The sequence below is a fragment of the Manis javanica genome, chromosome 4, assembly GCF_040802235.1.
Source record: "Manis javanica isolate MJ-LG chromosome 4, MJ_LKY, whole genome shotgun sequence".
In the NCBI taxonomy this organism is placed as follows: Eukaryota; Metazoa; Chordata; class Mammalia; order Pholidota; family Manidae; genus Manis; species Manis javanica.
In genome coordinates, this window is record NC_133159.1 from 116,683,015 (window position 1) to 116,710,134 (window position 27,120).

General features: G+C 38.7%; 1 protein-coding gene across 6 annotated transcripts in view; it reads right to left on the reverse strand.

Annotated features, from left to right (window-relative positions):
• The window catches only part of ULK2 (unc-51 like autophagy activating kinase 2), a 163,639-nt gene that overhangs the window by 49,859 nt on the left and 86,660 nt on the right, over positions 1-27,120 (reverse strand). For all 6 annotated transcript variants that reach the window (XM_037012928.2, XM_037012924.2, XM_037012937.2 and 3 more), the window contains one exon: positions 16,638-16,698. In XM_037012928.2, coding sequence (XP_036868823.1) covers positions 16,638-16,698 — 61 coding nt within the window. The remainder of the gene's footprint in view (positions 1-16,637; positions 16,699-27,120) is intronic.

The following is a 27,120-nucleotide window of genomic DNA, read 5'->3' on the forward strand; positions in this document are numbered from 1 at the left end:
TAACTTTAACAGTTCCCTGTTTTATTCCAATACATCAAAGTCTGGTTAATAAGTGATAACAACATAAAAGAGTGGCGAGGAGTCTTCTACATTTTTTAACTATCCCACCTTAAATATTTCTGTGCAAAAGAATCCACACCATTGTTTGGTAGCAGAGAATCTCTTATAAAGTTCCCTAAGACACTGAGGGTATAAAACCAAATGAAATAAATAAAGGGATGATCAGCAGTCAAAGCACTATCTTTTACCCTTCCACACACACGTATTTGTCAGCATTATATTCTAACACACACCATTTCTTACTAACAGAACTCAAATTTTATGTAAGGTAGTGATTTGCCCAGTTAACTTATGATATATCCCAGAGTCTCATGCAGCCATGAGTAGTCACATGTCTTTCTTTGTCAAAGAGATGTAAGTGAAAGTCTTCTATCCATTCTTCCTGAATGTGGGTATGCTTGCTAGAGAGTCAGCAGCTACACTGGAACCAGGAAGAAAAGGCCAAGAGAACTGGAGACAAGTAATTTCCTTGGGCCACAGAAACAAAAGCAATAAATTCTCCTGCCTTCTCCTTCATGCAAGAAAACCAAACCACTAACATTCAACTACACTATAGCCAGGACCCTGCTGTTTACAATGAAGTGGAATTCCTCACTGATACACCAATTAGTGCTATTTTTCATTTAGGTAATTCCATTAACCATCTTTTAAATACAATGATTTATGTTTTTAGTATCTATGTATCTGATTGTGAAGTTTATCTACAACCTGAAAACAAAACAAAAATCTACTTTTTGAAACTAAACAGCCTTATAAGACTTTACTAACCAGCAAGTGCACATGTAGGCCTGACAGCCCAAGTTGCACAATAACAGAACAACCACCAATGCATCAAGTATCAGAATGAAAATGAACAAATGCCATCTTTCTCCTGTCTCAATTTAATAAGTAAATACAGAGTTGGTGAAGCAAGTATATCTGGAAATATTTTTTAACTTACACTATGCCAAGTTGTAATATTTTTCCTGCACTTCTTAATTACTGAAGGAGAATTAAGAAGCTGGATAAAGATACCATAAGAAGGAAACTTAGCAACCTCATATTTCGAAGCACCTCTCTCAGTGAATCCCAAGACATCTCCTCCCAGCATATTAGAAGATGAACAGCCATAGCAGGTGTTTTATAAATGTCTCAGTCTCTGGACAAGAACTTTGAGCAGGCTTGCTCAGTCTAGAAAGTATTTCCTGGACAAATTCCCAGAGCTCAAGCCGGCTAAGATCACAGCAGCCACTTTTCTGTCTACCTTTATATTAACACCAATATTTAACCACTACTTGACTCCCTAAGCACAAGAAGAGGAAGGGAAGGTCTATGTATTAGACCAGCACATCCTCCTCACCTCCATGAGATTCTCAGTTCAGAGAACTTCTCTATGTGCATGTTACCTTTGACTTTCATGGAATCCTTGGAAGACTAAGCAGTCTTTCTGCAGAGTAACAAAACCTACGTCATTCCATCTACTCTCACAAATGCTGAGAAGAAGATATGAATGCAAAGGACAAACAGACTGGATGATTGCACAACCATCTTCAAATTCACAATTTTTACAACAGGAAATTGCCAACTGTTCCCTCTTTGTTTTAGGAAGACTCCATCTCAAGAGATTAAATGTAACTGGGATGGCAGGAATACAGCTAGAATATAATACCAAGGACAGAGGAGAGAATAGGGAAGGATCTACCTATGCAAGACTTCGCAAAAAGCCCAATGCTAAGCCAAAGCCATGAGCTCCCAGGGTTAGGGTAAGCGACAGGGAGCAATAGAGAAGTAAGGGCCTAGACTAGTGTACAGGCCCATAGCTGAAGATGAAAGCAGGAAAGCCAATGACAGGTCCAGCAAGAAAGGGGTTAGTCTCTGTGAAAAGGCCATCACAAAAGCAGCAATCCTGACACAGGTTAACACAACATGGGCTGTGCACACAACAGCCTCGATCAAAAGCTGATAACAATCAGTCTTCATCTAAAACTAAAAATAAGGAGAAGAAGAAAAAGAAGAAGAGGGAAAACATGTATACATATATAAGAAGTAAAATAAAACAGAAAACACACATAACATAAAAATACAGCAAACACAATTAATTCTGAAGAAGAAACCTGAAGACTGCAGGACAGACTGCCTGTATCTGGGGAAAAGAGAAATCCTCATAGAAAAGAGTAAAGTAGCAAAGCCATGATTCATGTGCTGCCTGCCAACCCTAGTTCACCAGCGGGAGAAAGAGAAACAGAGTGGGGAGGGAATGGACACCTAGGACTGCTGAACACCCAGCCCTGGAGAACTGCTCTGGTAGCATGAACCCACATTACATGGTGCTATGGAGATTAGAGGGGTGGGAAAGCAAAGACAGGAAGAATACTCAGAGAGACTGAGATTCCAGCCACCTGTGGAGAATAGGTACCCAAAACTGGCTGCTCTGGGACAAAAGGAAGGTGGGCATTTTGAAAGATTTCCCAACAGTGAGAGGGGAGCTAAAGGGCTGAGTATTACACAGAGCTTGCTGCTCAGGACAAAGGACAGGTGGACAAAATTGTATACAGGTGCACTCAGCACAGCAGGTTGGGAACTTTCAGGAGCTTCAGGTGCTCCATCCCCTTGGCTGACAACGTGGTGCTGAGGCCACCCACTGTGATATGCAGGCTGCCGCTCTTTCCTTCTGGTGCAAACCTGCTGCTCCCGCCATTGTGCCAGGCAAGCAAAGAAAACAAAAAACCCCACAAACATATGGAGGTTAACAACATGATCCTAAATAATCAATGGATCAATGACTAAATAAAAACAAAAGATGAAGCAATATATGGAGACAAATAAAAACAATAACTCAACACCCTAAAACCTGAGGGATGCAGCGAAGGCAGTCCTAAGAGGACAATCTATTGCAATACAGGTTTACCTCAAGAAAGTACAATCCCAAACGAACAGTCTAAACTCACAATAAATGAAACTAGGTAAAGAACAACAAATGAGGCCCAAAGTCAGTAGAAGGAGGGACATAATAAAGATTAGAGCAGAAATAATACTGAAAATAATAAAACAAAAGAATAAATGAAATCAGGAACTCGTTCTTGAAGAAAATAAGCAAAATGGATAAACCCCTAGCCAGACTTACCAAGACAAAAATAAAGTCCACACACATAAACAGAAAAAGAAATGAGAAAGGAAAAATCACTACAGACACCATGGAAATACAAAGAATTATTAGAGAATACTAGAAAAAATTATATGCTAACAAATTGGATAACCTAAAAGAATTAGACAACTTTCTAGAAAATACAACTTTTCAAGACTGACCCACCCAGGATGAAACAGAAAATCTAAACAGACTGATTACCAGCAATGAAATAGAATCGGCAATCAAAAAACTACCCAAGAACAAAATTCACTGCTGAATTTTATCAAACATTCAGAGAAGACCTAATACCCATTCACCTTAACATTTTCTAAAGAGTATAAGTGTAGGGAATACTTCCAAACTCATTCTATGATGCCAGCATCACTCTAATACCAAAACCAGGCAAAGACCCCCACCAAAAAAGAAAATTATAGACCAGTATCCCTGATGAACATACATGCAAAGATACTCAACAAAATATTAGCAAACTGAATTGAAAAATACATAAAAAAGATTTATTCCAGGGATGCAAGGATAGTACAATATTCTAAAATCCATCAACATCATATGCCACATCAAAAAAAGGACAAAAACCACATGATCATCTCCATAGATGCTGAAAAAGCATTCAACAAAATTCAACACCCATTCGTGATAAAAATTCTCAACAAAATGGGTATAGAGAGCAAGAAGTACCTTAACATAATAAAAGGCCATATATTACAAACCCACAGTCAACATCATACTTAACAGTGAAAAGCTGAAAGGTTTTCCTCTAAGATTGGGAACAAGACAAGGATGCCCATTGTCCCTACTTCTATTCAACACAGTACTGGAGGTCCTAGCCATGGCAATCAGCCAAAACAAAGAAATAAAAGGCACCCAAATTGGTAAGGAAGAAAATAAACTGTCACTGTTTGCAGATGCCATGAGATTGTACATATAAAACCCCAAGGAATGAACCCCAAAACTACTAGAATAACTGAATTCAGCAAAGTTTCAGGACACAAAATCAATACACAGAAATCTGTTGCATTCCTATATACTAACAATGAACTAGCAGAAAGGGAAATCAAGAAAACAATTCCATTCACAATTGTATCAAAAAGAGTAAAATACCTAGGAATAAACCTAACCAAGGAGGTGAAAGACCTATACTCTGAAAACTACAAGATACTCAAGACAGAAATTAAAAAAGACACCAATAAATGGAAATACATCCTGTGCTCATGGATTGAAAGAATTAATATTGTCAAAATGGCAATCTACAGATTCAGGGCAATCCCTATCAAAATACCAACAGCATTCTTCAATGAACTAGAACAAATAGTTCTAAAATTCATATGGAACCACAAAAGACCATGAAGAGCCCAAGAAATGCTGAGAAGGAAGAGGGGATTACACTTCCCAACTTCAAGCTCTACTACAAAGCCACAGTAATCAAGACAATTTGGTACTGGCACAAGAACAGACCACAGACCAATGGAACAGACTAGAGAGCCCAGATATAAACTCAACCATATATGGCCAATTAATATACAATAAAGGAGCCATCGATATACAATGGGGAAATGATAGCCTCTTCAACAACTGGTGTTGGCAAAACTGGACAGCTACATGTAAGAGAATGAAACTGGATTATTGTCTAACTCCATACATGAAATTAAACTAAAAATGGATCAAAGACCTGAATATAAGTCATGAAACCATAAAACTCTTAGAAAAAAACATAGGCAAAAATCTCTTGAATGTAAACATGGGCTACTTTTTCCTGAGCAAATCTCCTTGGGCATGAGAAACAAAAGCATAAATGAACAAATGGGACTACATCAAACTAAAAAGCTCCTGTACAGCAAAGGACACCATCAGTAGAACAAAAAGACATCCTACAGTATGGGAGAATATATTTGTAAATGATTTACCCAATAGGGGTTAACATCCAAAATATATTAAGAGCTCACACACCTCAACACCCAAAAAGTGAATAACCCGATTAAAAAATGGGGGGACTATCTGAACAGACAGTTCTCCAAAGATGAAATTCAGATGGCCAACAGGCACATGAAAAGATGTTCCACATTACTAATTATCAGGGAAATGAAAATTAAAACCACAGTGAGATACCACCTCACACCGGTTAGGATGGCTAACATCCAAAAAATAAGGAACAACAAATGCTGGCAAATGGAGAAAGGAGTTTTGGTGGGAATGTAAATTAGTTCAACCATTGTGGAAAGCACTATGGAGATTCCTCAAGAAACTAAAATAGAAATACCATTTGACCTGGTAATTCTACTCCTGCTGGCCTGGAGTAATGGCGGGGGTCGCAGGCGAGTGGTGCCAATGCCTACCCGGAGGACAGTGCTCTTTCCTACTTCCAGTACCTGCTTCCACTGTCAGGGCCAGTTAGCCACACGCTCAGGGAACAGCCTCTGCATTAAGCCCCTGTAATTGGAGCTGCCCTCCAGCTGGCCTGAAGCAATGGCGGGGGCAGCAGATTTGTGCACAGGCACCAGCCAGGAGGAAGTAGCAGCAGGCTGCTTATCACAGTGGGGGGCCTTGGGGCTGCATTGTCAGCCAGGAGAATGGAGCACCTGAAGCTCATAAAGTTCCCAACCTGCTGGGCAGAGTGTATTGGGAGGATTTTGTCCACCTGTTCCTTCTCCTGAGCAGCAAGCTCTGTGTAATCCTTTCCCCTTTAGCTTCCCTCTTACTGTTAGGGAGTCTCTCAAAGTGCTTCCGTTTCTTTTGTTCCAGAGCAGTTGGTTGTGGCAACCTGTTCTCCACAAGTAGCTGGAATCTCAGTCTCTGACTTTGCTCATCAACCCCTTTAATCTCCAGAGCACTATATAGTATGGGTTTGTGCTCCTGGAGTAGATCTTCATGGTTGGGTGTTCAGCAATCCCAGGCTTCCCCCCACTCCCTGCTCTGTTTCTCTTCCTCCTGCCAGTGAACTAGGGTGGGGGAAGGGATTGGGTCCCGCTGGGTCATGGCTTTGTTACTTTACCCTTTTCCAGGAGGTTTCTCTTTTCCCATATGGAGACTGGCTGGTGCAATCTTTTTTCTGGTCACTCTTTTAGGATTAGTTGTATTTGCTGTATTTTTGTATTATATGTCGTTTTGGGGGGCGGAATTTCTGCCTCACTTCTCACACTGCAATCTTTTCTCCACTCTCGTGTCTAATTATGTTTTACACTCCACTGTAAATTCATTCTTATGCTCCTTACCTGGGCAATGTTTTCCTAAATTGAAAGACTAAACTTGTGCCCAGTCAATGCCAAAGTACTGCATGCCAAAAACTTCAGATTATGAGTTTCAAGAGCTTTAGCTAATATCAAACATGCACATGTATTTCTCTCAATGTATGTTCCCCAATGGATACTAGAAAATAGAATTATATGTCTTGAATTTTATTTTCCTAATATATTACTATAAGACTACAACTAGTTTTCAACAAAAATTTCTGACTACTAGATAAAAGTTACTCATTTCAATACAATAAAACATTTCAAAATAATTTCAATAAAAGTGAGGCTATTTTCTTAAGAATTTACTGAAATTACAAGAATTGTCATATGAAATTAGAGCTATTGGGATATGGAGATACAAAATCTTAATGACTCCATGAAGAATAAACAACTCTTTCACCTTCATCAAACCATTTTAATTATGCATACAGTATGATTTTTAACTTTCTTTACATATTTCTGTTTCCACTTGCACTTAATTCTTGTGGTAGAGTGGGGCTGTTTCCCCAATACCCACTTCCTCCCTATGGACCTATTTCTGCACTCCCTCATGTACTTCCTGCCACAGACTCTGGGAAGCAGGTTCAAAGAGAAGCTCCCATTTGGGACATGCTGTTCTCAAAAAAGAAGGAAACAGACTGACGGCAGAACAGAAGCTTTCAGAGCCATTATGTAGTTCTGCCATCACTTTTTCTGTCTCCTTTGAGATCAGTGTGTCCCAGTTCTCATACAGAATCTAAGAGACAAAAGTACAAAAAAACTATTAATCTACATTAATGCATACACAATATATAAAGAGGCAATTGTGACATCAAGAAACATAAAGGGGGGATGAGCAGTATATCTCTCCATAGGAGTAAACTTTCGTATGTAATTGAAATGGTTAACAATTTAAAATAGAGTGCTGTAATTTATGTAATTGTAATGATTACCATAATCTATAGAATACACATAATAGGAAATGAGAAAAGAAACCAAGCATATCACTATAAAATCAACAAAACTCAAAGGTGAGACAGGAAATGAGGAACAAAAAGCCGTAAGACATAAACTTCCAGTAAAACACTGTTATGACACAAAAAAGTGCATTATATAATGACGAAAGGGTCAATTAGCCAGGAAGATATAAAAACTACAAATATTTATTCACCAAACATCAGCACTGCCAAATATATGAAGCAAATACTGACTGAAGAGAGAAACAGACAATTCGACAATAGTTGGATACTTCAATACCTTATTTTCAATAATGTATAGAACAACCAGACAAAAGATCAATAAAGAAACAGAGGGCAGGACTTGAATAACACTTACATACCAAGTAAACCTACCAGAAAGTATACACATTCTTATCAAGAGCACAGAAACATTCTCCAGGGTAGACCATATGTTAGGCCACAAAACAAACCTTTACAAATTTTAAAACACTGAATGAAATCATACAAAGTATCTTTTCTAATTACAATGGATAGAAACTAGAAATCAAAAGCAGAAGGTAAGCTAGCAAATGCACAAATACATGGAAACTAAACAACACACTCTTAAACACCCAGTGGGTCAAAGAAGAAATCACAAAAAGTCAGAAAATATCTTGAGAAAAATGAAAATGGAAACAGAGCATAGCAAAATGTATGGGGTACAGTGAAAGTAGCTCTAAGATGGAAGTTTATAGCTGTAAACACATTAAAAAAGAAAGATCTTATATCAACAATGTAACTTTATCCTTCAAGGAACTAGAAAAGAACAAAGTAAACTGAAAGCTAGCAGATGGAAGGAAATAATAAAGATTAGATTGAGATAAACACAATTGAGAAAATAGAAACATAGGAAAAATTGAAGAACCAAAGAATTGGTATTTTTGAAAGACCAACAAAATTGACAATTAGCGGGAAAAAAAGAGTACACTCAAAATCAGAAATGTGAGATATTACAATTAATGACACAGAAATAAAAAGGATTAGAAGAGAAACTATGAACAATTAACTGCTTGCCAACAAATCACAAACCTGGAACAAATGGATAAATCCCTACAAACACACAACCTACCAAGACTGTATCATGAAAAAAGAAAATCTGAACAGACCCATAACGAGTAAGGAGACTGAGTAAGTAACCAAACCTCACAACAAATGAGTCCAGGTGAATTCTACCAAACATTTACAGAATTAACACCAATACTCCTCAAACTTCCAAAACATTAAAGAGGAGGGAACACTCTCAAACTCATTCCATGATTTCAGCATTACTCTAATACCAAAGCCAGACATAGACACTACAAGAATGCATATCCCTGAAGAAATCTGATACAAAAATCCTCAACAAAATACTAGCAAATCAAATGCATTGACACATTAAAAGGATCATACATGTCCTGAACAAATGGGATTTATAATATGCTATATTAGCCGAATGAAGAACAAAAATCACCTAATTTGATGAAGAAAAAATTTAACAAAATACCCTTTTCATGACAAAACACTTAACAAACTAGGAATAGAAGGAAATTACCACAACACATATGAAAAAGCCACAGCTAACATGCTCAATGGTGAAAGACACCTCTACAATCAGGAACAAGAGAAGGATGCCCACATTCACCACTTCTACACAGCATAGAATTCCTGGCCAGAGTTATTAAGCAAGAAAAAAAAAATAAAAGGCATTCAAATCTGAGAGGAAAAAGGAAAATTATCTCTGTTCACTAATAAGACAATCTTAAATGTAGAAAGCCCTAAAGATTTCACATATAAAAACATTCATCAGAACTAATGAATTCAGCAAAGTTGGAGGATACCAAGTTAACACACAGACATCACCTGCATTTCCACACACTAACAATGAACAATCAAACAAGGAAATTAAAAAACTATCCCATTTACAATAGCGTCAAAAAGAACAAAATACTTAGAAATAAATCTAACAAAGAAGGTAAAAGACTTATATACTGAAAACTACAAAAGACTGCTGAATTTTTTTAAATCCCACCTTCATGGACTGAGGTTCAACATTGTTATGATACCAATTCCACCCAAAGACATCTATACAGAGATCAACACAATTCCTTTCAAAATTCTAGTGGTATTTTTTGTAGAAACAGAAAAATCTATCCTAAAACTCATAAGGAATCTGTAAGGACCCTGACAAGTTGAAACAATATTGGAAAAGAAAAAATCAGAGATCTAACATTTCCCGATTACAAAATATATGACAGAACTACAGCAGTCAAAACTGTGTGGTGCTGGCATAATGACAGAGATCAATGCAACAGAACAGAGCCCACAAACAAACCCTTGCATATAAGGACAAATGATACTCAACCAAAGTGCCAAAACTACTCAAGGCAGAAATGAAAGTCTCTTCAGTAAACAGTGCTGGGAAAACTAGATATCCACACGCAACATAAATAAGTTGTAATCTTACCTTACCCGAATATAGAAAAACTAACTCAAAGTGAATTATAGATTTAAACATATGACTTAAACTATATAACTCCTACAAGAAAACAAAGGAGAAAAACTTCGTGACATTGGATTGGACAATAACTTCTTAAATATAGCAGCAAAAACACAGGCAACAAAACAAAAAAATAGGCAACTGGGACACCAAATTTTTAAATTTCTGGGCTCAAAGGACACATCAACAAAGTAAAAGACAACCTATGGAACAGGAGAATGTATGTGTAAATCATGAATCTGTTAAAGGGTTAATATTCAAAATACATAAAAAATTCAAACCACGTACCAAAAAAAACAATTTAAAAAGGGCAAATGAATTCAAATAGACAATTTCTGAAAAAATGATACATAAAAAGCCAAAAAGTATATAAAAAGATGCACAGAATCACTTATTACAGAAACATAAAAAAAAAACCATAATGGATATCACCTAGCTCTCATTAAGATGGTAATTTTGGTTTTTTCTCTTCTACTAAGGCAACAGAATCTTCACTGTCATTTAAAATATATTAAAATATCAAATCCTTGGCTGCTGTGAATATTTTTTGCTGTTTTTGTTTTCTTTTTTTTCACTTATTTATTATTTTATATTTCTAAATTTTGTCCACTGCCAGTTTTCTTTTCTTTCTTTCTTTATTTGGAATCATTAATGTACAATTACATGAGCAACATTATGTTTACTAGACTCCCCCAATTATCAAGTCTCCACCACATACCCGATTACAGTCACAGTCCATCAGCATAGTAAGATGCTACAGAATCACTACTTGTCTTCTCTGTGTTGTACTGCCTTCCCCATGCCCACCGCCATATTATGTGTCCTGATCATAATGCTCCTTTTTCCCCGTTTTGCTCCCTTCCCACCTATCCTCCCCAGTCCCTTTCCCTTTGGTAACTGTTAGTCCATTCTTCAGATCTGTGATTCTGCTGCTGTTTTGTTCCTTCAGTTTTTTCTTTGTTCTTATACTCCACAAATGAGTGAAATCATTTGATACTTCTCTTTTCCACCTGGCTTATTTCACTGAGCATAATACCCTCTAGCTCCAACCATGTTGTTGCAAATGGTAGGATTTGTTTTCTTCTTACGGCTGAATAACATTCCATTGTGTATATTTACCACATCTTCTTTATTCATTCATTTACTGATGGACACTTAGGTCCATTTCTTCGCTATTGTAAATAGTGCTGCGATAAACATGGAGGTGCATATGTCTTTTTCAAACTGGGCTGCTGCATTCTTAGGGTAAATTCCTAGGAGTAGAATTCCTGAGTCAAATGATATTTCTAGTTTAAATTTTTTGAGGGACCTCCATACTACTTTCCACAATAGTTGAACTAATTTACATTCCCACCAGCAGTGTAGGAGGGTTCCCCTTTCTCCACAACCTCATGAGCATTTGTTGTTGCCTGTCTTTTGGATGATGGATATCTTAACTGGTGTGAGGTGATATCTCATTGTGGTTTTAATTTGCATTTCCCTGATGATTAGTGATGTGGAGCATCTTTTCATGTGCTTGTTGGCCATCTGAATTTCTTCTTTGAAGAAGTGTCTGTTCAGATCCTTTGCCCATTTTTAATTGGATTATGTGCTTTTTGTTTATTGAGGTGCATGAGCTCTTTATATATTTTGGATATATCATTTATTAATATATTTTCCTATATTGTAGGATGCCTTTTTGTTGTATTGATGGTGCCCTTTGCTGTACAGAAGCTTTTCAGCTTGATATAGTCCCATTTGTTCATATATGCTTTTGCTTCCCATGGCCAGGGAGATATGTTCATGAAGAAGTTGCTCATGTTTAGGTCCAAGAGAATTTACCTATGTTTTTTTCTAAGAGTTTTATGGTTTAATGACTTACATTCAGGTCTTTGATGTATTTTGAATTTACATTTGTGTATGGGGTTAGACAATGATCCAGTTTCATTCTCTTACACGTAGCTGTCCAGTTTTGCCAACACCAGCCGTTGAAGAGGCTGTCAATACCCCACTGTATATCCATACTTCCTTTATCATACATTAATTGACCATTTATGTTTCAGTAAATATCTGGGCTGTGTATTCTGTTCCACTGGTCTGTGGGTCTGTCTTGTCCCAGTACTAAATTGTCTTCATTACTGTGCCTTCGTAGTAGAGCTTGAAGTTGGGAAGCAAGATCCTTCCTGCTTTATTCCTCCTTCTCAGGATTGCTTTGGCTATTCAGGGTCTTTTGTGGTTCCAAAGGAATTTTAGAACTATTTGTTCCAGTTCATTGAAGAATTCTGTTGGTATTTTGATAGGGATTGCATTGAATCTGTAGATTGATTTAGGCAGGATGGCCATTTTGACAATATTAATTCTTCCTAGCCAAGAGCATGGGAGGGGTTTCCATTTGTTAGTGTCCTCTTTAATTTCTCCTGAGTGTCTTGTAGTTTTCAGGGTATAGGTCTTTCACTTCCTTGGTTAGGTTTATTCCTAGGTATTTTTTTCTTTTTGATGCAATTATGAATGGAATTGTTTTCCTGATTTCTCTTTCTGCTAGTTCATTGTTAGTGTATAGGAAAGCAACAGATTTCTTTGTTTTGTTGTATCCTGCAACTTTGCTGAATTCAGATATTAGTTCTACTAGTTTTGGAGTGGAGTCTTTAGGGTTTTTTATGTACAATATCATGTCATCTGCAAACAGTGACAATATAACTTATTCCTTACCAATCTGGATGACTTTTCTTTCTTTCTTTTGTCTGATTGCTGTGGCTAGGACCTCCAGTACTATGTTGAATAACAGTGGGGAGAGTGGGCTTCCTTGTCTTGTTCCCGATCATAGGGGAAAAGTTTTCAGCTTCTCACTGTTAAGTATAATATTGGCTATGGGTTTGTCATATATGGCCCTTATTATGTTGAGGTACTTGCCCTCTATACCCATTTTGTTGAGAGTTTTTATCATGAATGGATGTTAAATTTTGTCGAATGTTTTTTCAGCATTTATGGAGATGATGTGGTTCTTGTCCTTTTTGTTGATGTGGGGGATGATGTTGATGGATTTTCTGATGTTGTACCATCCTTGCATCCCTGAGATGAATCCCACTTGATCATGGTGTATGATCTTCTTGACGTATTTTTTAATTTGGTTTGCTAATATTTTGTTGAGTGTTTTTGCATCTATGTTCATCGGGGATATTGGTCTGTAATTTTCTTTTTTAGTGGGGTCTTTGCCTGGTTTTGATATTAGAGTGATGCTGGCTTCATAGAATGAGTTTGGAAGTATTGCCTCCTCTTCTATTTTTTGGAAAACTTTAAGGAGAATGGGTATTATGTCTTCTCTAAATGTCTGATAAAATTCAGTGGTGAATGCATCTGGCCCGGTGGTTTTGTTCTTGGGTATTTTGATTTCTGATTCAATTTCATTGCTTCTAATTGGTCTGTTTGGGTTTTCTGTTTTTTCCTTGGTCAGTCTTTGAAGGTTGTATTTTTCTAGGAAGTTGTCAACTTCTTCTAGGTTATCCAGTTTTTAGCATATAGATTCATAGTATTCTCTAATAATTCTTTGTATTTCTGTAGGGTCTGTTATGATTTTTCCCTTGTCATTTCTGTCTCATACAAGTACTGCAACTCCTGCTTTTTTCTCCCTATTGTTTGCATGAATTATCTTTTTCCATCCATTCACTTTTAGTCTGTGTATGTCTTTGGGTTTGAGGTGAGTCTCTTATAAAGAGCATATAGATGGGTCTTTCTTTTTTATCCATTCTATTACTGTGTGTCTTTTGATTTGTGCATTCAGTCCATTTACATTTAGGGTGATTATCAATAGATATGTACTTATTGCCATTGCAGGCTTTGAATTCTTGGTTACCAAATGTTTGAGGGTAGCTTCTGTACTATATAACCATCTAACTTTACCTCACTTATTATGCTATTATAAACACAGTCTGATGATTCTTCATTTCTTATTCTTCCTCCTCCACTCTTTATATGTTAGGTGTTTTATTCTGTACTCTTTTGTGTTTCCCTTGAGTGCTTTTGTGGATAGCTGATTTTATTTTTTGCCTTTAGTTAGTATTTGGTTGGTCTGCTTTCTTTGCTGTGATTTTATGTTCTCTGGTGACATCTATTTAGCCTTAGGAGTACTTCCATCTAGAGCAGTCCCTTTAAAATACCCTGTAGAGGTGGTTTGTGGGAGGCAAATTCCCTCAATTGTTGCTTGTCTGGGAATTGTTTAATCCCTCTTTCAAATTTAAATGATAATCATGCTGAATACAGTATTCTTGGTTAAAGGCCCTTCTGTTTTGTTGCATTAAATATATCATGCCATTCTCTTCTGGCCTGTAAGGTTTCTGTTGAGAACTCTGATGACAGCCTGATGGGTTTGCCTTTGTAGGTGATCTTTTTTCTCTCTCTGACTGCCTTTAATACTCTGTCTTTGTCTTTGATCTTTGCCATTTTAATTAGTATATATCTGGGGGTTGTTCTCCTTGGGTCACTTGTATTGAGAGATCTCTGGGCTTCCATGGTCTGAGAAACTATTTCCTTCCCAGCTTGGGGAAGTTTTCAGCAATTCTTTCTTCAGAGACACTTTCTATCCCTTTTTCTCTCTCTTCTTCTCCTGGCACCCCTATTATGCAAATATTGTTCCATCTGGATTGGTTACACACAGTTCTCTTAATCTTTCATTCCTAGAGATTTTATCTCTCTGCCTCTGCTTCTCTGTATTCCTGTTCTCTGATTTCTATTCCATTAAGTCTCTTGCACCTCATCCACTCTGCTCTTAAGTCCTTCCATTGTTTGTTTCATTTCTGTTATCTCTTTCCAGACATCATCCCTTAGCTCTTGCATATTTCTCTGGAGGTCCATAAGCATGGTTATGACTTTTAGTTTGAATTCTTTTTTCAGGAAGATTGGTTATATCGATTTCACCAGGCCCTCTCTCTGGCATTTGAATGATTTTGTACTTACCAGAGTCTTCTGCCTTTTCATGGTGATCTCCGGTGAGTGCTGCGTGTGTCAGCTGGGAGAACAAAGTTCCTTCCAGTTTGCTGGTCACCTTGCCCTTCTCCACCACCTGTGCTGGTTAACCACACACAGGGAGCAGTCTCTGGGTTAATCCCCTGAGCTGCCGAGGGCAGGGTAGCCCTCGGGATAGTCTAGGGCACTAGCAGGGGTCGCAGATGAGCAAAATGTGTTCTCCTGTGAGAATGATTCCCCTTCGTGCCTTCCGAACATTGTGCCGGCTTCTTCTGCCTGTGCCAGGCAGCTGCATGCAAGGGGCAGCCTCTGGGTCTTTTCCAGTTAGCTACACACTGGGAGAAGACTCTGTGTGGTTGCTGTGGGTGGGGTAGCAGTGGCAGTCAGCCTGTTTGCTTGCAGTGCCAGTCAGGGGGAATGAAAAGCAGGTTGCTTATCACCGTGAGGGACTTCGGAGCTGCGTTGCCACCCAGGGGACTAGTCCACCTGAAGTTCCTTAAAACTCCCAGGCTGCTGGGCTGAGTGTGCTAGGATGATTTTGTCTACCTGTTAACCCCTTGTCCCTTTAAGACTTTTAAAGGGCCTGCTTTTCTTTTGTCCCAGGGAAGCCGGTGTGGGGACCTGTTTGCAGTCTCAGTCTCAGATTTTACTTTTCCCTTTCTCTAATATCCAGTACACCATGCAATGTGTGTCTATGCTCCCAGTGCAGATTACTAGGGCTGGTTATTTAGCAGTCCTCTGCTTCCACTCCCTCCCCATTCTTTTCCTCCCGCCAGTGAGCTGGGGTGGGGGGAGTGCTCAGGTCCCACTGGGTCATGGCTTTGTATCTTACCCTTTTTGTGAGATGCTGAGTTCTTGCAGATGTCGATGCAGCCTGAATGTTGTACTGTATCTTCTGGTCTTTCTTTTAGGAATACTTGTATTTACTCTATTTTCAAAATATATATGGTTTTGGGAAATATCCTCCTCCCTACTCAAGTGCCATCTTTAGAAAACTCCAAGATGGTTATTTTTAAAAAACAACAAAAAACAGACAATAACAAGTGTTGCCAAGGGTGTGTAGAAACTGAAACCCATGTATACTGTACACTGTTGTAGGAATGTTAAATGGTGCAACTGCTATAGAAAAAGAGTATGGTGGCTCCTCAAAAAATTAAAAATAGAATTATATAAGATCTAGCAACCACACTTTTGGGTACATATACAAAAGAACTAAAAGCAGGATCTCAAACAGATATTAGCACATTCACATTCCTAGAAGCACCTTTATAAGAGTGAAGGGGTAGAAGCTACCCTAACATCCACTGAGAGATAAATGGATAAACCATTGTGTTTATATACAATGGAAATAAAATTAAATTCTGACACATGCTACAACATGGATAAACCTTGAGGACGTTATGCTGAGTGAACTAAGCCAGGCACAAAAAGACATGTATGATTCTACTTGTATGAATTATCTAATGTCAGCAAATTCATAGAAAGAAAAGCTACAATGACGGTTTGCATCGCCTGGGGTAAGAGATGTGGGGAGTATTGCTACATGATGAATACTGAGTCTTAGTTTTGCAAGATGAAAAGGTTCTAGAGATCTGTTACACAACACTGTGAATATATTTAATGCTACTGAACTGTAAACTTAAAAATAGTTGAGACAACAGATTTCACCACAATTAAATATGTGTTCATTACCACAATTTAAAAATTTTTAAAGAATTAGTTGTGAAACGAGCAAATTTCAGAATCAAGAACATGTCAAACTTCTATAACTTTATCTACCAAAAATAAAATAAAATAAGGAAATTCTTGTAGTTAAATACATGTAAACATACCCTCCACACACCAAGAATTCATTTGAAGCACGTCTGCCTGCAGGTCCCATTGGCATATCATCTAAAGAAGAAAAAGAAAACGAATTCTGATATACACTACCCACTTCAAAAATGTAAATTGTTCCAACATGATTAGCAAACAACTGAGCACAACACAAATTTACTCACTGCTTATGTTGTGATTTCATCCATGAGAGACAACAGGTGAGCAGAGAACATGGCACCCAGCTTAATTCACGGACTGCACCCCTTTCAATGTTCACTTTGGTCTTTTCAAGGTAAAGTGTCATATTTATTGCTGTGTCTATATACATTTACACAGATTTCACATATACAAAAACTGTGGTACCATTTTTCATCATGTTCATTTTAATGTGACACTGATAGAGATTTTGAGTGTTGTGTCCTTAATCCCAATTTGGCCATAAACTGGTTTTTACTGAACAATTCTGCAGGGTGTGGTCATTTTTAGGAACACATATCATGTTCTAGCAGAACTAACTGTAAACAAAGGAGCACCACCATCCTCTTGCATAACACTCTCATGGGACTTGTATGGGTTGTTGAATAAGAAGTCATGGAAGTCGGGGCCTCTCTGACACCGTATCACATGCCACAGGCCTTCATCTCCCCAAGACAACTGTATATGGGAATATGCACAGTTCAGATTGCAGGTGCCCCTCATTCCTTGAGCTGTTACATCCACTATATCTCACTGCCCTCTGTGACTTTAAATGGCTGTAAAGAAAGAATTAATATATGCTAATATAAGCTGTGTTGACCAAATAATACACAGGCATACCTCAAAGATATTGCAGGTCTGGTTCCCGGCCACCAGAATGAAGCAAATATTACAATAAAGCAAGTCAGATTAATTTTTTGTTTTCAAGTGTGTATAAAAATTGTTTACATTATACTGTAGTCTTAGGTATGCAATAGCATTATGTCTAAAAGCACCATGTACATACCTGAATTAAAAAATACTTTATTGCTAAAAATGCTAGCATCATCTGAGTTTTCAGAGAGTTGTGATCTTTTTGCTGGTGGACAGTCTTGTCTCGATCACAGCTGCTGCCTTATCAGGGTGGCAGGTGGGGAATGTTGGCATGACTGTAGTCATTTTTTTAAAATAAGACAACAGTGAAGTTTGCTGCGTTGACAGACTCTTCCTTTCATGATGATTTCTCTGTAACATGTGATGCTGTTTGATAGCATTTTAGCCACAGCAGAACTTCTTTCAAAATCAGAGTCTACCCTCTCAATCCCAGCTGCTGTTTCATCAACTAAGTTTATGTAATATTCTAATCTTTGCTTCTCGTGTCAGCAATCTTCACAGCATCTTCACCAGGAGTAGATTCCATCTCAAAGAAATCACTCTGTGTGGTCATTCATAAGAAGCAACTTCTCACCTGTTAAAGTTATATCATGAGATGTAGCAATTCAGTCCCATCTTCAGGCTCCACTTCTAATTCTAGTTCCCTTCTGTTATTTCCCCCATATTTGCAGTCACTTCCATTGAAGTCTTGAACCTATCACTAAAAAGTCATCCATGAGGATTAGAATCAACTGCTTCCAAACTCCTGCTAATGTTAATATTCTGACCTCTTTCCATGAATCACAAATGTTCTCAATGGAATTAGAATGGATGTATTCTTTCCAGAAGGTTTTCAATTTGCCCAGATTCATCAGAAGAATCACCATGTGTGGCAGCTATAGCATTATGAAATGTATTTCTTCAATAATAGGGCTTGAAATTGAAATGACTCCTGTTCTAAGGGCTGCAGAATGGATGCTGTGTTAGGAGTCATGAAGACATTACTCTCGTACATCTCCATCAGAGCTCTTGGGTGGCCAGGTGCATTGTTAGTGAGGAGTAATATTCTGAAAGAAATCTTTTATTCTGAAGTAGGCCTCAACAGTGGGTTTAAAATATTCAGTAAAAATAAGAGGATTAAAGATGGTGGCATGGGAGGTGAGATAGAGGCTTCCTACTAAAACTGCATATAATACAAAAATATAATTAATACAACTAATTCTGAAAGAGCAAAAGGAAAGAGGGCTGCGCCAGACTGCATACACCTGGAGAAAAGAGCAGACCTCACGGAACAGAGTAACTTACCAAAGCTGTAGCCTGGTGGGACCTAAGCCCTTCCCCCACCCCAGCTCACTGGCAGAAGGAAGAGAAATGGAGTGGGGAGGGAGTGGAGGCCTGGGACTGCTGAATACCTAACTACAGATCTGCTCTGGGAGCACAAACCTACATTTCATGGTGCTGCATGGTACTCTCATGATTAGGGGGTTGGAAAGCTAAGACAGGCAGAATTCCTGGAGAGACTGAGATTCCAGCAGCTTGTGGAAAGCAGGGGTCCATATCTGGCTGCTCTGGGACAAAAGAAAGGTGGGCAGTCTGAGAGTCTTCCTAATAAGGAAGCCCTTAGCTGGAGGGTTGCTAAAGGGGCAAGGATTGCACAGAGCATACTGCTCAGGAGAAAGGACAGGTAGACAAAATTGTCCAGGTGCACTCTGCCCAGCAGGTTGGGAGCTTTCATGATTTTCAGGTGCTCCAGCTCCCTGGCTGGCTACACAGCTCCAAAGACCCCCTCCATGATACACAGAGCCTACTGCACCTTTCTCCCAGCCAGCCCCACATGGCTCAAAAACCAGCAAACCCTACCCTGGCATTAGGTCAGCCAGAGGGAAGATATGTCTGCAGCAACTAGAAATGCAAAACACAGAGGCTTATACCTGTGCGCTCGGGCCACTGGTTCAGGCAGTGGAGACAGGCATAGCAACCGAGAAGAAGGAAACAACTCTTTCCTACCCCCAGGCACCAATACCACTCCCCTGTGACCCCTGACATTGCTTCAGAGGCTGAGCAGCTCCATAAAGAAGAGTTTCTGGGCACTAGAGGATGCCATATATGAATATGAAATGCAAAAGGAACCTGATTCAAAGTAAAATTATTAATACACCTCCTGAGAAAGATTTAAATGACATCGACATCATGAATCTCCCCAAAAGGGAGTTCAAAATAAAAATCATTACCATGCTCATGTAGGTACAGAAAGATATTCAAAAACCCAGGAATGAATTCCAGTCAGAGATCCAATCATTGAAGAGCACAATGGAGGGTATTAAAAGCGGATTAGAAAAAAGAGGGGAAGATGGTGGCATGAGTAGGGCAGCGGAAATCTCCCCCCAACCCAATAATATTTTTGAAAATACAACAAATAAAACTACACCTAACAGAGAGACCAGAGGATACATTACAAAAGACAGGCTACATCTACACATGCAAGAACTCAGCATCTCACGAAGGGGGTAAGATACAAACCACGGCACAGCGGGACCCAAGTGATTCCCTCAGCCCAGCTCCCCAGTGGGAGGAGAGGAGTTGGAGTGGGGAGGGAAGTGGAAGCACAGGACTGCTACTTAACTAGCCCTAGTGATCCACACTGATAGCACAGACACACATTGCATGGATAGTAGGGAAACAGAAAAGTAAAATCTATGAGCAGGTCCCCATAGCCAGCTCCCTCGGGACAAAAGAAAAGCAAGTGTTTTTTGAACGTCTTAAAGGGACAGGGACTTCACAGCTGGATGGAATCATCCCAGCACACTCATCCCAGCAGCTGGAAATCCCAGGGAACTTCAAGTGACCTAACCACCTAGGTGAAAACGCAGCTCTGAAGTCCCTCACGGGGATAAACAGCCCGCCGTTCATTCCCACTCCTGTGTGGCCACAGTAGAAAAGCCTGGGAGATGCTGCACCCACAGCAGCCACCCAGAACATCCAACCAGCACACAGCGATGCAGGCCACACCTGGGGCCATTGTCGGTGAGCAGCAGCCCAGTGCAAGCAGAGGCATGAAGGGGCGCCATTCTCACAGGAGAGTACACCTGGCACGCCTGCCTCTCCCCATAGGGCTTTGGGTTGTCCTGCCCTCCATGGCTCAGGAAATTAACAGAGAGCCTGATCCTGGAGTGCAGATAAATGGCACAGGGAGCGAAGGGCAGGGCAAGCAGCAAGGAGGAAGGGACATTGTTCTCCCAGCTAACACATGTGCTACCTGCCAACAACTACTTCTATCACTATGAAAAGGCAGAAGAATTGGGTCCAGTCCAGAATTACCCAGACAACCCCTGACAGAGGACCAGGGGAGATAGATTTAACCAATCTTCCTTTAAAATAATTCAAAATAAAGCTCATAATGATGTTGATGGACCTGCAGAGAAATATGCAAGAGCTAAAGGATCAAGTTGGGAGGGAGAATACAGAAATAAAATAATCTCTGGAAGGACTTAAGAGCAGACTGGATGAGGTGCAAGAGGCCATTAATGGAATAGAAATCAGAGAACAGGAATACAGAGAAGCTGAGGCATAGAGAGATAAAAGCATCTCCATGAATGAAAGAATATTAAGAGAACTGTGACCTATCCAAATGCAACAATATTTGCATTATAGGGGTACCAGAAGGAGAAGAGAGAGAAAAAAGGATAGAAAGTGTCTTTGATGAAATAATGGCTGAAAACTTCCCCAAACTGGGGAAGGAAATAGTCTCTCAGCCCACTGAAGCCTACAGACCTCCCAAAACAAGGGACCCAAGGAGGACAACACCAAGACATATAATAATTAAAATGGCAAAGATCAAAGACAAGGACAGAGTATTAAAGGCAGCCAGAGGGAGAAAAAAGGTCACCTACAAAGGAAAATCCAACAAGCTGTCATCAGACTTCTCAACAGAAACCCTAAAGGACAGAAGAGAATGGCATGATATACTTAATGTAATGAAACAGAAGAGCCTTGAACCAAGAATACTGTATACAGCATGATTACTAATTAAATATGAAAGAGGGATTAAACAATTCCAAAAGAAACAAAAGATGAGTGAATTTGCCTCCCACAAACCACCTCCACAGGATATTTTAAAGGTACTGCTCTAGATGGAGGCACTCCTAAGGCTAAATAGATGTCACCAGAGAAAATAAAATCACAGCAAAGAAAGCAGACCAACCAAATACTAACTAAAGGCAAAAAATAAAATCAACTATGCACAAAAGCACTCAAAGGAAACACAAAAGAGTACAGAATAAAACACCTAACATATAAAGAATGGAGGAGGAGGAATAAAAAGGGAAAGAAATAAAGAATCATAATGCTGTGTTTAAAATAGATTAATAAGCAAGTTAAGTTAGATGATTGGATAGTAAAGAAGCTACCCTTGAACCGTTGGTAAGCACAAATCTAAAGCCTTTTGCATTGTACTATTGCAATGGCAATATGTACATATCTTTACAAAACCACCCTAAATGTAAATGGACTGAATGCATGACTCAAAAGACACAGAGTAATACAATGGATAAAAAAGCAAGATCCATCTATATGCTCCATACAAGAGACTCACCTCAAACCCAAACACACACACAGACTAAAAGTCAAGGGTAGGAAAAATATATTTCATGGAAACAATAGGGAGAAAAAAGCAGGTATGGCAGTACTTGTATGAGACAAAATAGACTTCGAAACAAAGAAAGTAACAAGAGATAAATAAGGACATTACATAATGATAAATAGCTCAGCCCAACACGAGGATATAACCATTATAAATATATATGCATCCAATACAGGAGCACCAACTTATGTGACACAAATACTAACAGAATTAAAGGAGGAAATAGAATGCAATGCATTCATTCTAGGAGACTTCAACCCACCACTCACTTCAAAGGACAGATCCATCAGACAGAAAATAAGTAAGGACACACAGGCACTGAACAACACACTAGAACAGATGGACCTAACAGACATCTACAGAACTCTACATCCAAAAGGAGCAGGATACACATTCTTGTTAAATGCACATGGAACATTTTCCAGGACAGACGACATACAAGGTCACAAAAAGAGCCTCAGTAAATTAAGAAATATCAAAATTGTACCAACCAACTTCTCAGACCACAAAGGTATAAAACTAGAAGTAAATTGTACAAAGAAAACAAAAAGGCTCACAAATACATGGAGGCTTAACAACACGCTCCTAAATAATCAATGGGTCAATCACCAAATCAAAATAGAGATCAAGCAATATATGGAGACAAATGAAATCAACAGCTCAAAGCCCCAACATCTGTGGGATGCAGCGAAGGCAGTTCTAAGAGGAAAGTATATGGCAATCCAGGCCTATTTAAAGAAGGAAGAACTATCCCAAATGAATAGTTGAAAGTCACAATTACTGAGATTGGAAAAAGAAGAACAAATGAGGTCCAAAGTCAGGAGAAGGAGGGATATAATAAAAATCAAAGAAGAAATAAATGAAATTGAGAAAAATAAAACAAAAGAAAAAAATCAATGAAACCAAGAGCTGGTTCTTTGAGAAAATAAACAAAACAGATAATTCCAAATCCAGACTTATTAAGAGAAAAAGAGAATCCATACACATAAACAGAATCAGAAATGAGAAAGGAAAAATCACTACAGACACCACAGAAATACAAAGAATTATTAGAGAATACTATGAGAATCCATATGTTAACAAGCTGGAAAACGTAGAAGAAATTGACAACTTCCTAGAAAAATACAACCTTCAAAGACTAAGCAAGGATGAAACAGGAAACGAAAACAGACCAATTACCAGCAATGAAATTGAATTGGCAATCGAAAAACTACCCAAGAACAAAACCCCCGGGCCAGATGGATTTACTGCTGAGTTTTGTCAGTCACATAGAGAAGACATAATTCCCATTCTCCTTAAAGGTTTCCAAAAAATAGAAGAGGAGGGAATACTTCCAAACTCATTCTATGAAGCCAGCATCACTCTAACACCAAAACCAGGAAAAGACACCACCAAAAAAAGAAAATTACAGATGAATATCCCTTATTAACATAGATGCAAAAATACTCAACAACATATTAGCAAACCGAATTCAAAAATACATCAAGAAGATCATACATCATGACCAAGTGGGATACATCACAGGGATGCAAGGATGGTACAACATTAGAAAATCCATCAACATCATCCACCACATGAACAAAAAGAAGGACAAAAACCACATCATCATCTCCATAGATGTTGAAATAGCATTCAACAAAATCCAACATCCATTCATTATAAAACTCTCAATAAAATGGGTATAGAGGGCAAGTACCTCAACATAATAAAGGCCATATATGACAAACCCACAGCCAACTTCATACTTAACAGCAAGAAGCTGAAGGCCTTTCTTATAAGACCGGGAACAAGACAGGGATGCCCACTCTCCCTACTGTTATTTAACATAGTACTGGAGGTCCCAGCCATGGCAATGAGACAAAACAAAGAAATACAAGGCATCCAGGTTGATAAAGAAGAAATCAAACTGTAACTATTTGCAGATGACATGATACCCATGACACAAAGAACCCTAAAGACTCCACTCCAAAACTACTAGAACAAATATCTGAATTCAGCAAAGTTGCAGGATATAAAATTTATACACAGAAATATGTTTCTTTCCTATACACTAACGATTAACTAGCAGAAACAGAAATCAGGAAAACAATTCCATTCACAATTGCATCAAAAAGAATAAAATACCTAGAAATAAACCTAACCAAGGAAGTGAAAGACCCTCAAAACTACAAGACACTCTTAAAAGAAATTAAAGAGGACACTAACAAATGGAAACTCATCCCATGCTCTTGGCTAGGAAGAATTAATATTGTCAAAATGGCCATCTTGCCTAAAGCAATCTACAGATTCAAGGCAATCCCTATCAAAATACCAACAGCATTCTTCAACGAACTGGAACAAATAGTTTTAAACTTCATATGGAATCACAAAAGACCCTGAATAGCCAAAGCAATCCTGGGAAGGAAGAATAAAGCAGGGGGATCTTGCTTCCCAACTTAAAATTCTACTACAGAGTGACAGTAATCAAGACAATTTGGTAGTGGCACAAGAACAGACCCACAGACCAGTGGAACAAGAGAGTCCAGATATTAACTGAAACATATATGGTCAATTAATATACGATAAAGGAGCCATGGACATACAATAGGGAAATGACAACTTCTTCAACAACTGGTGTTGGCAAAACTGGACAGCTACATGTAAGAGAATGAAACTGTATCATTGTCTAACCCCATACACAAAAGTAAATTCAAAATGGATCAAAGACCTGAATGTAAGTAGTGAAACCATAAAACTCTTAGAAAAAAAATAGGCAAAAATCTCTTGGACATAAACATGAACAACTTCTTCATGAACATATCTCCCTGGGCAAGGGAAACAAAAGCAAAAATGAACAGGTGGGACTGCATCAAGTTGAAAAGCTTCTGTACAGCAAAGGACACCATCAATAGAACAAAAAGGTATCCTACAGTATGGGAGAATATATTCATAAATGACAGATCCGATAAAGGGCTGACATTCAAAATATATAAAGAGCTCATGCTCCTCAACAAACAAAAAGCAAAGAATCCAATCAAAAAATGGGCAGAAGAGCTGAATAGACAGTTCTCCAAAGAAGAAATTCAGATGGCCAACAGACACATGAAAAGATGCTCCACATCGTTACTCATCAGAGAAATGCAAATTAAAACCACAATGAGATATCACCTCACACCAGTAAGGATCGCCACTATCCAAAAGACAAACAACAACAAATGTTGGCGAGGTTGTGGAGAAAGGGGAACCCTCCTACACTGCTGGTGGGAATGTAAATTAGTTCAACCATTGTGGAAAGCAGTATGGAGGTTCCTCAAAATGCACAAAATAGAAATACCATTTGACCCAGGAATTCCACTCTTAGGAATTTACCCTAAGAATGAAATGCAGCAACCCAGTTTGAAAAAGACAGATGCACCCCTATGTTTATTGCAGCACTATTTACAATAGCCAAGAAATGGAAGCAACCTAAGTGTCCATCAGTAGATGAATGGATAAAGAAGATGTGGTACATATACAACATGGAATATTATTCAGCCATAAGAAGGAAACAAATCTTACCATTTGCAACAACATGGATAGAGCTAGAGGGTATTATGCTCAATGAAATAAGCCAACCAGAGAAAGACAAGTACCAAATGATTTCACTCATATGTGGAGTATAAGAACAAAGAAAAACTGAAGGAACAAAACAGCAGCAGAATCACAGAACCCAAGAATGGACTAACAGTTACCAAAGGGAAAGGGACTAGGGATGATGGGAGGGAAGGGAGGGATAAGAGCAGGGAAAAAGAAAGGGGGCATTATGATTAGCATGTATAGTGTTGTGGGGGGGCGGGTACAGGGAGAGCTGTACAACACAGAGATGACAGGTGGTGATTATACAGCATCTTGCTATGCTGATTGACAGTGACTGTAGTGGGGTGTGGCGGGGGGATTTGGTGAGGGGGGAAGCCTGGTAAACACAGTGTTCTTTATGTAATTGTAGATTAATGATAGCAAAAATAAAAAAAATAAATAAATAAATAAATAAAAAGAAGAGAAAAAAAAAACCTACAGGAGGACCCAGTCACAGGGGGCTCACATATACATACTATCATACTTAACTCCAGGAACTCAACCAAATTCCCATGGTAAAAAGGGGAGAAAAAATCCCTTTCTGTTTCTAGTAGGAAAAAGGGACCTTTCTTTCTTATCATTAACATACAGTTACTTGAACAACATTATGGTTACTAGACTTCCCCTATTGTCAAGTCCCCTCACATACCCCATTACAGTCATTGTCCATCAGCGTAGTAAGATGCTATAGAATCAATACTTGTCTTCTCTGTATCTACTGCCTTTCCCATGTCCCCACCCCCTACATTATGTGTGCTAATCATAATGCCTCATTTTCCCCTTATCTCTCCCTTCCCACCCATCCTCCCCAGTCCCTTTCCCTTTGGTAACTGTTAGTCCATTCTTGGGTTCTCTGAGTCTGCTGCTGTTTTGTTCCCTCAGTTTTTTCTTTGTTCTTATACTCCACAGATGAGTGAAATCATTTGGTACTTGTCTTTCTTTGCCTGGCTTATTTCGCTGAGCACAATAACCTCTAGATGCATCCATGTTGTTGCAATGGTAGGATTTGTTTTCTTCTTATGGCTGAATAATATTCCGTTTTGTATATGTACATCTTTTTTATCCATTCATCTACTGATGGACACTTAAGTTGCTTCCAGTTCTTGGCCATTGTAAATAGTGCTGTGATAAACATAGGAGTGCATATGTCTTTTTCAAACTGGGTTGCTGCATTTCATTCTTAGGTAAATTCCTAAAGAGTGGAATTTCTGGGTCAAATGGTATTTCTATTTTGAGTTTTTTGAGGAACCTCCATACTGCTTTCCACAATGTTAGAACTAGTTTACATTCCCACCAGCAGTGTAGGAGGATTCCCCTTTCTCCACAACCTCGCCAGCATTTGTTGTTGTTGAAAAGGGAACCATTTTTAAACAGGTCAGAGCATTGTGTTCCCCTTAACAAGGCCTGCCCTCAGGGGAAACTACTTAACCAGAGTT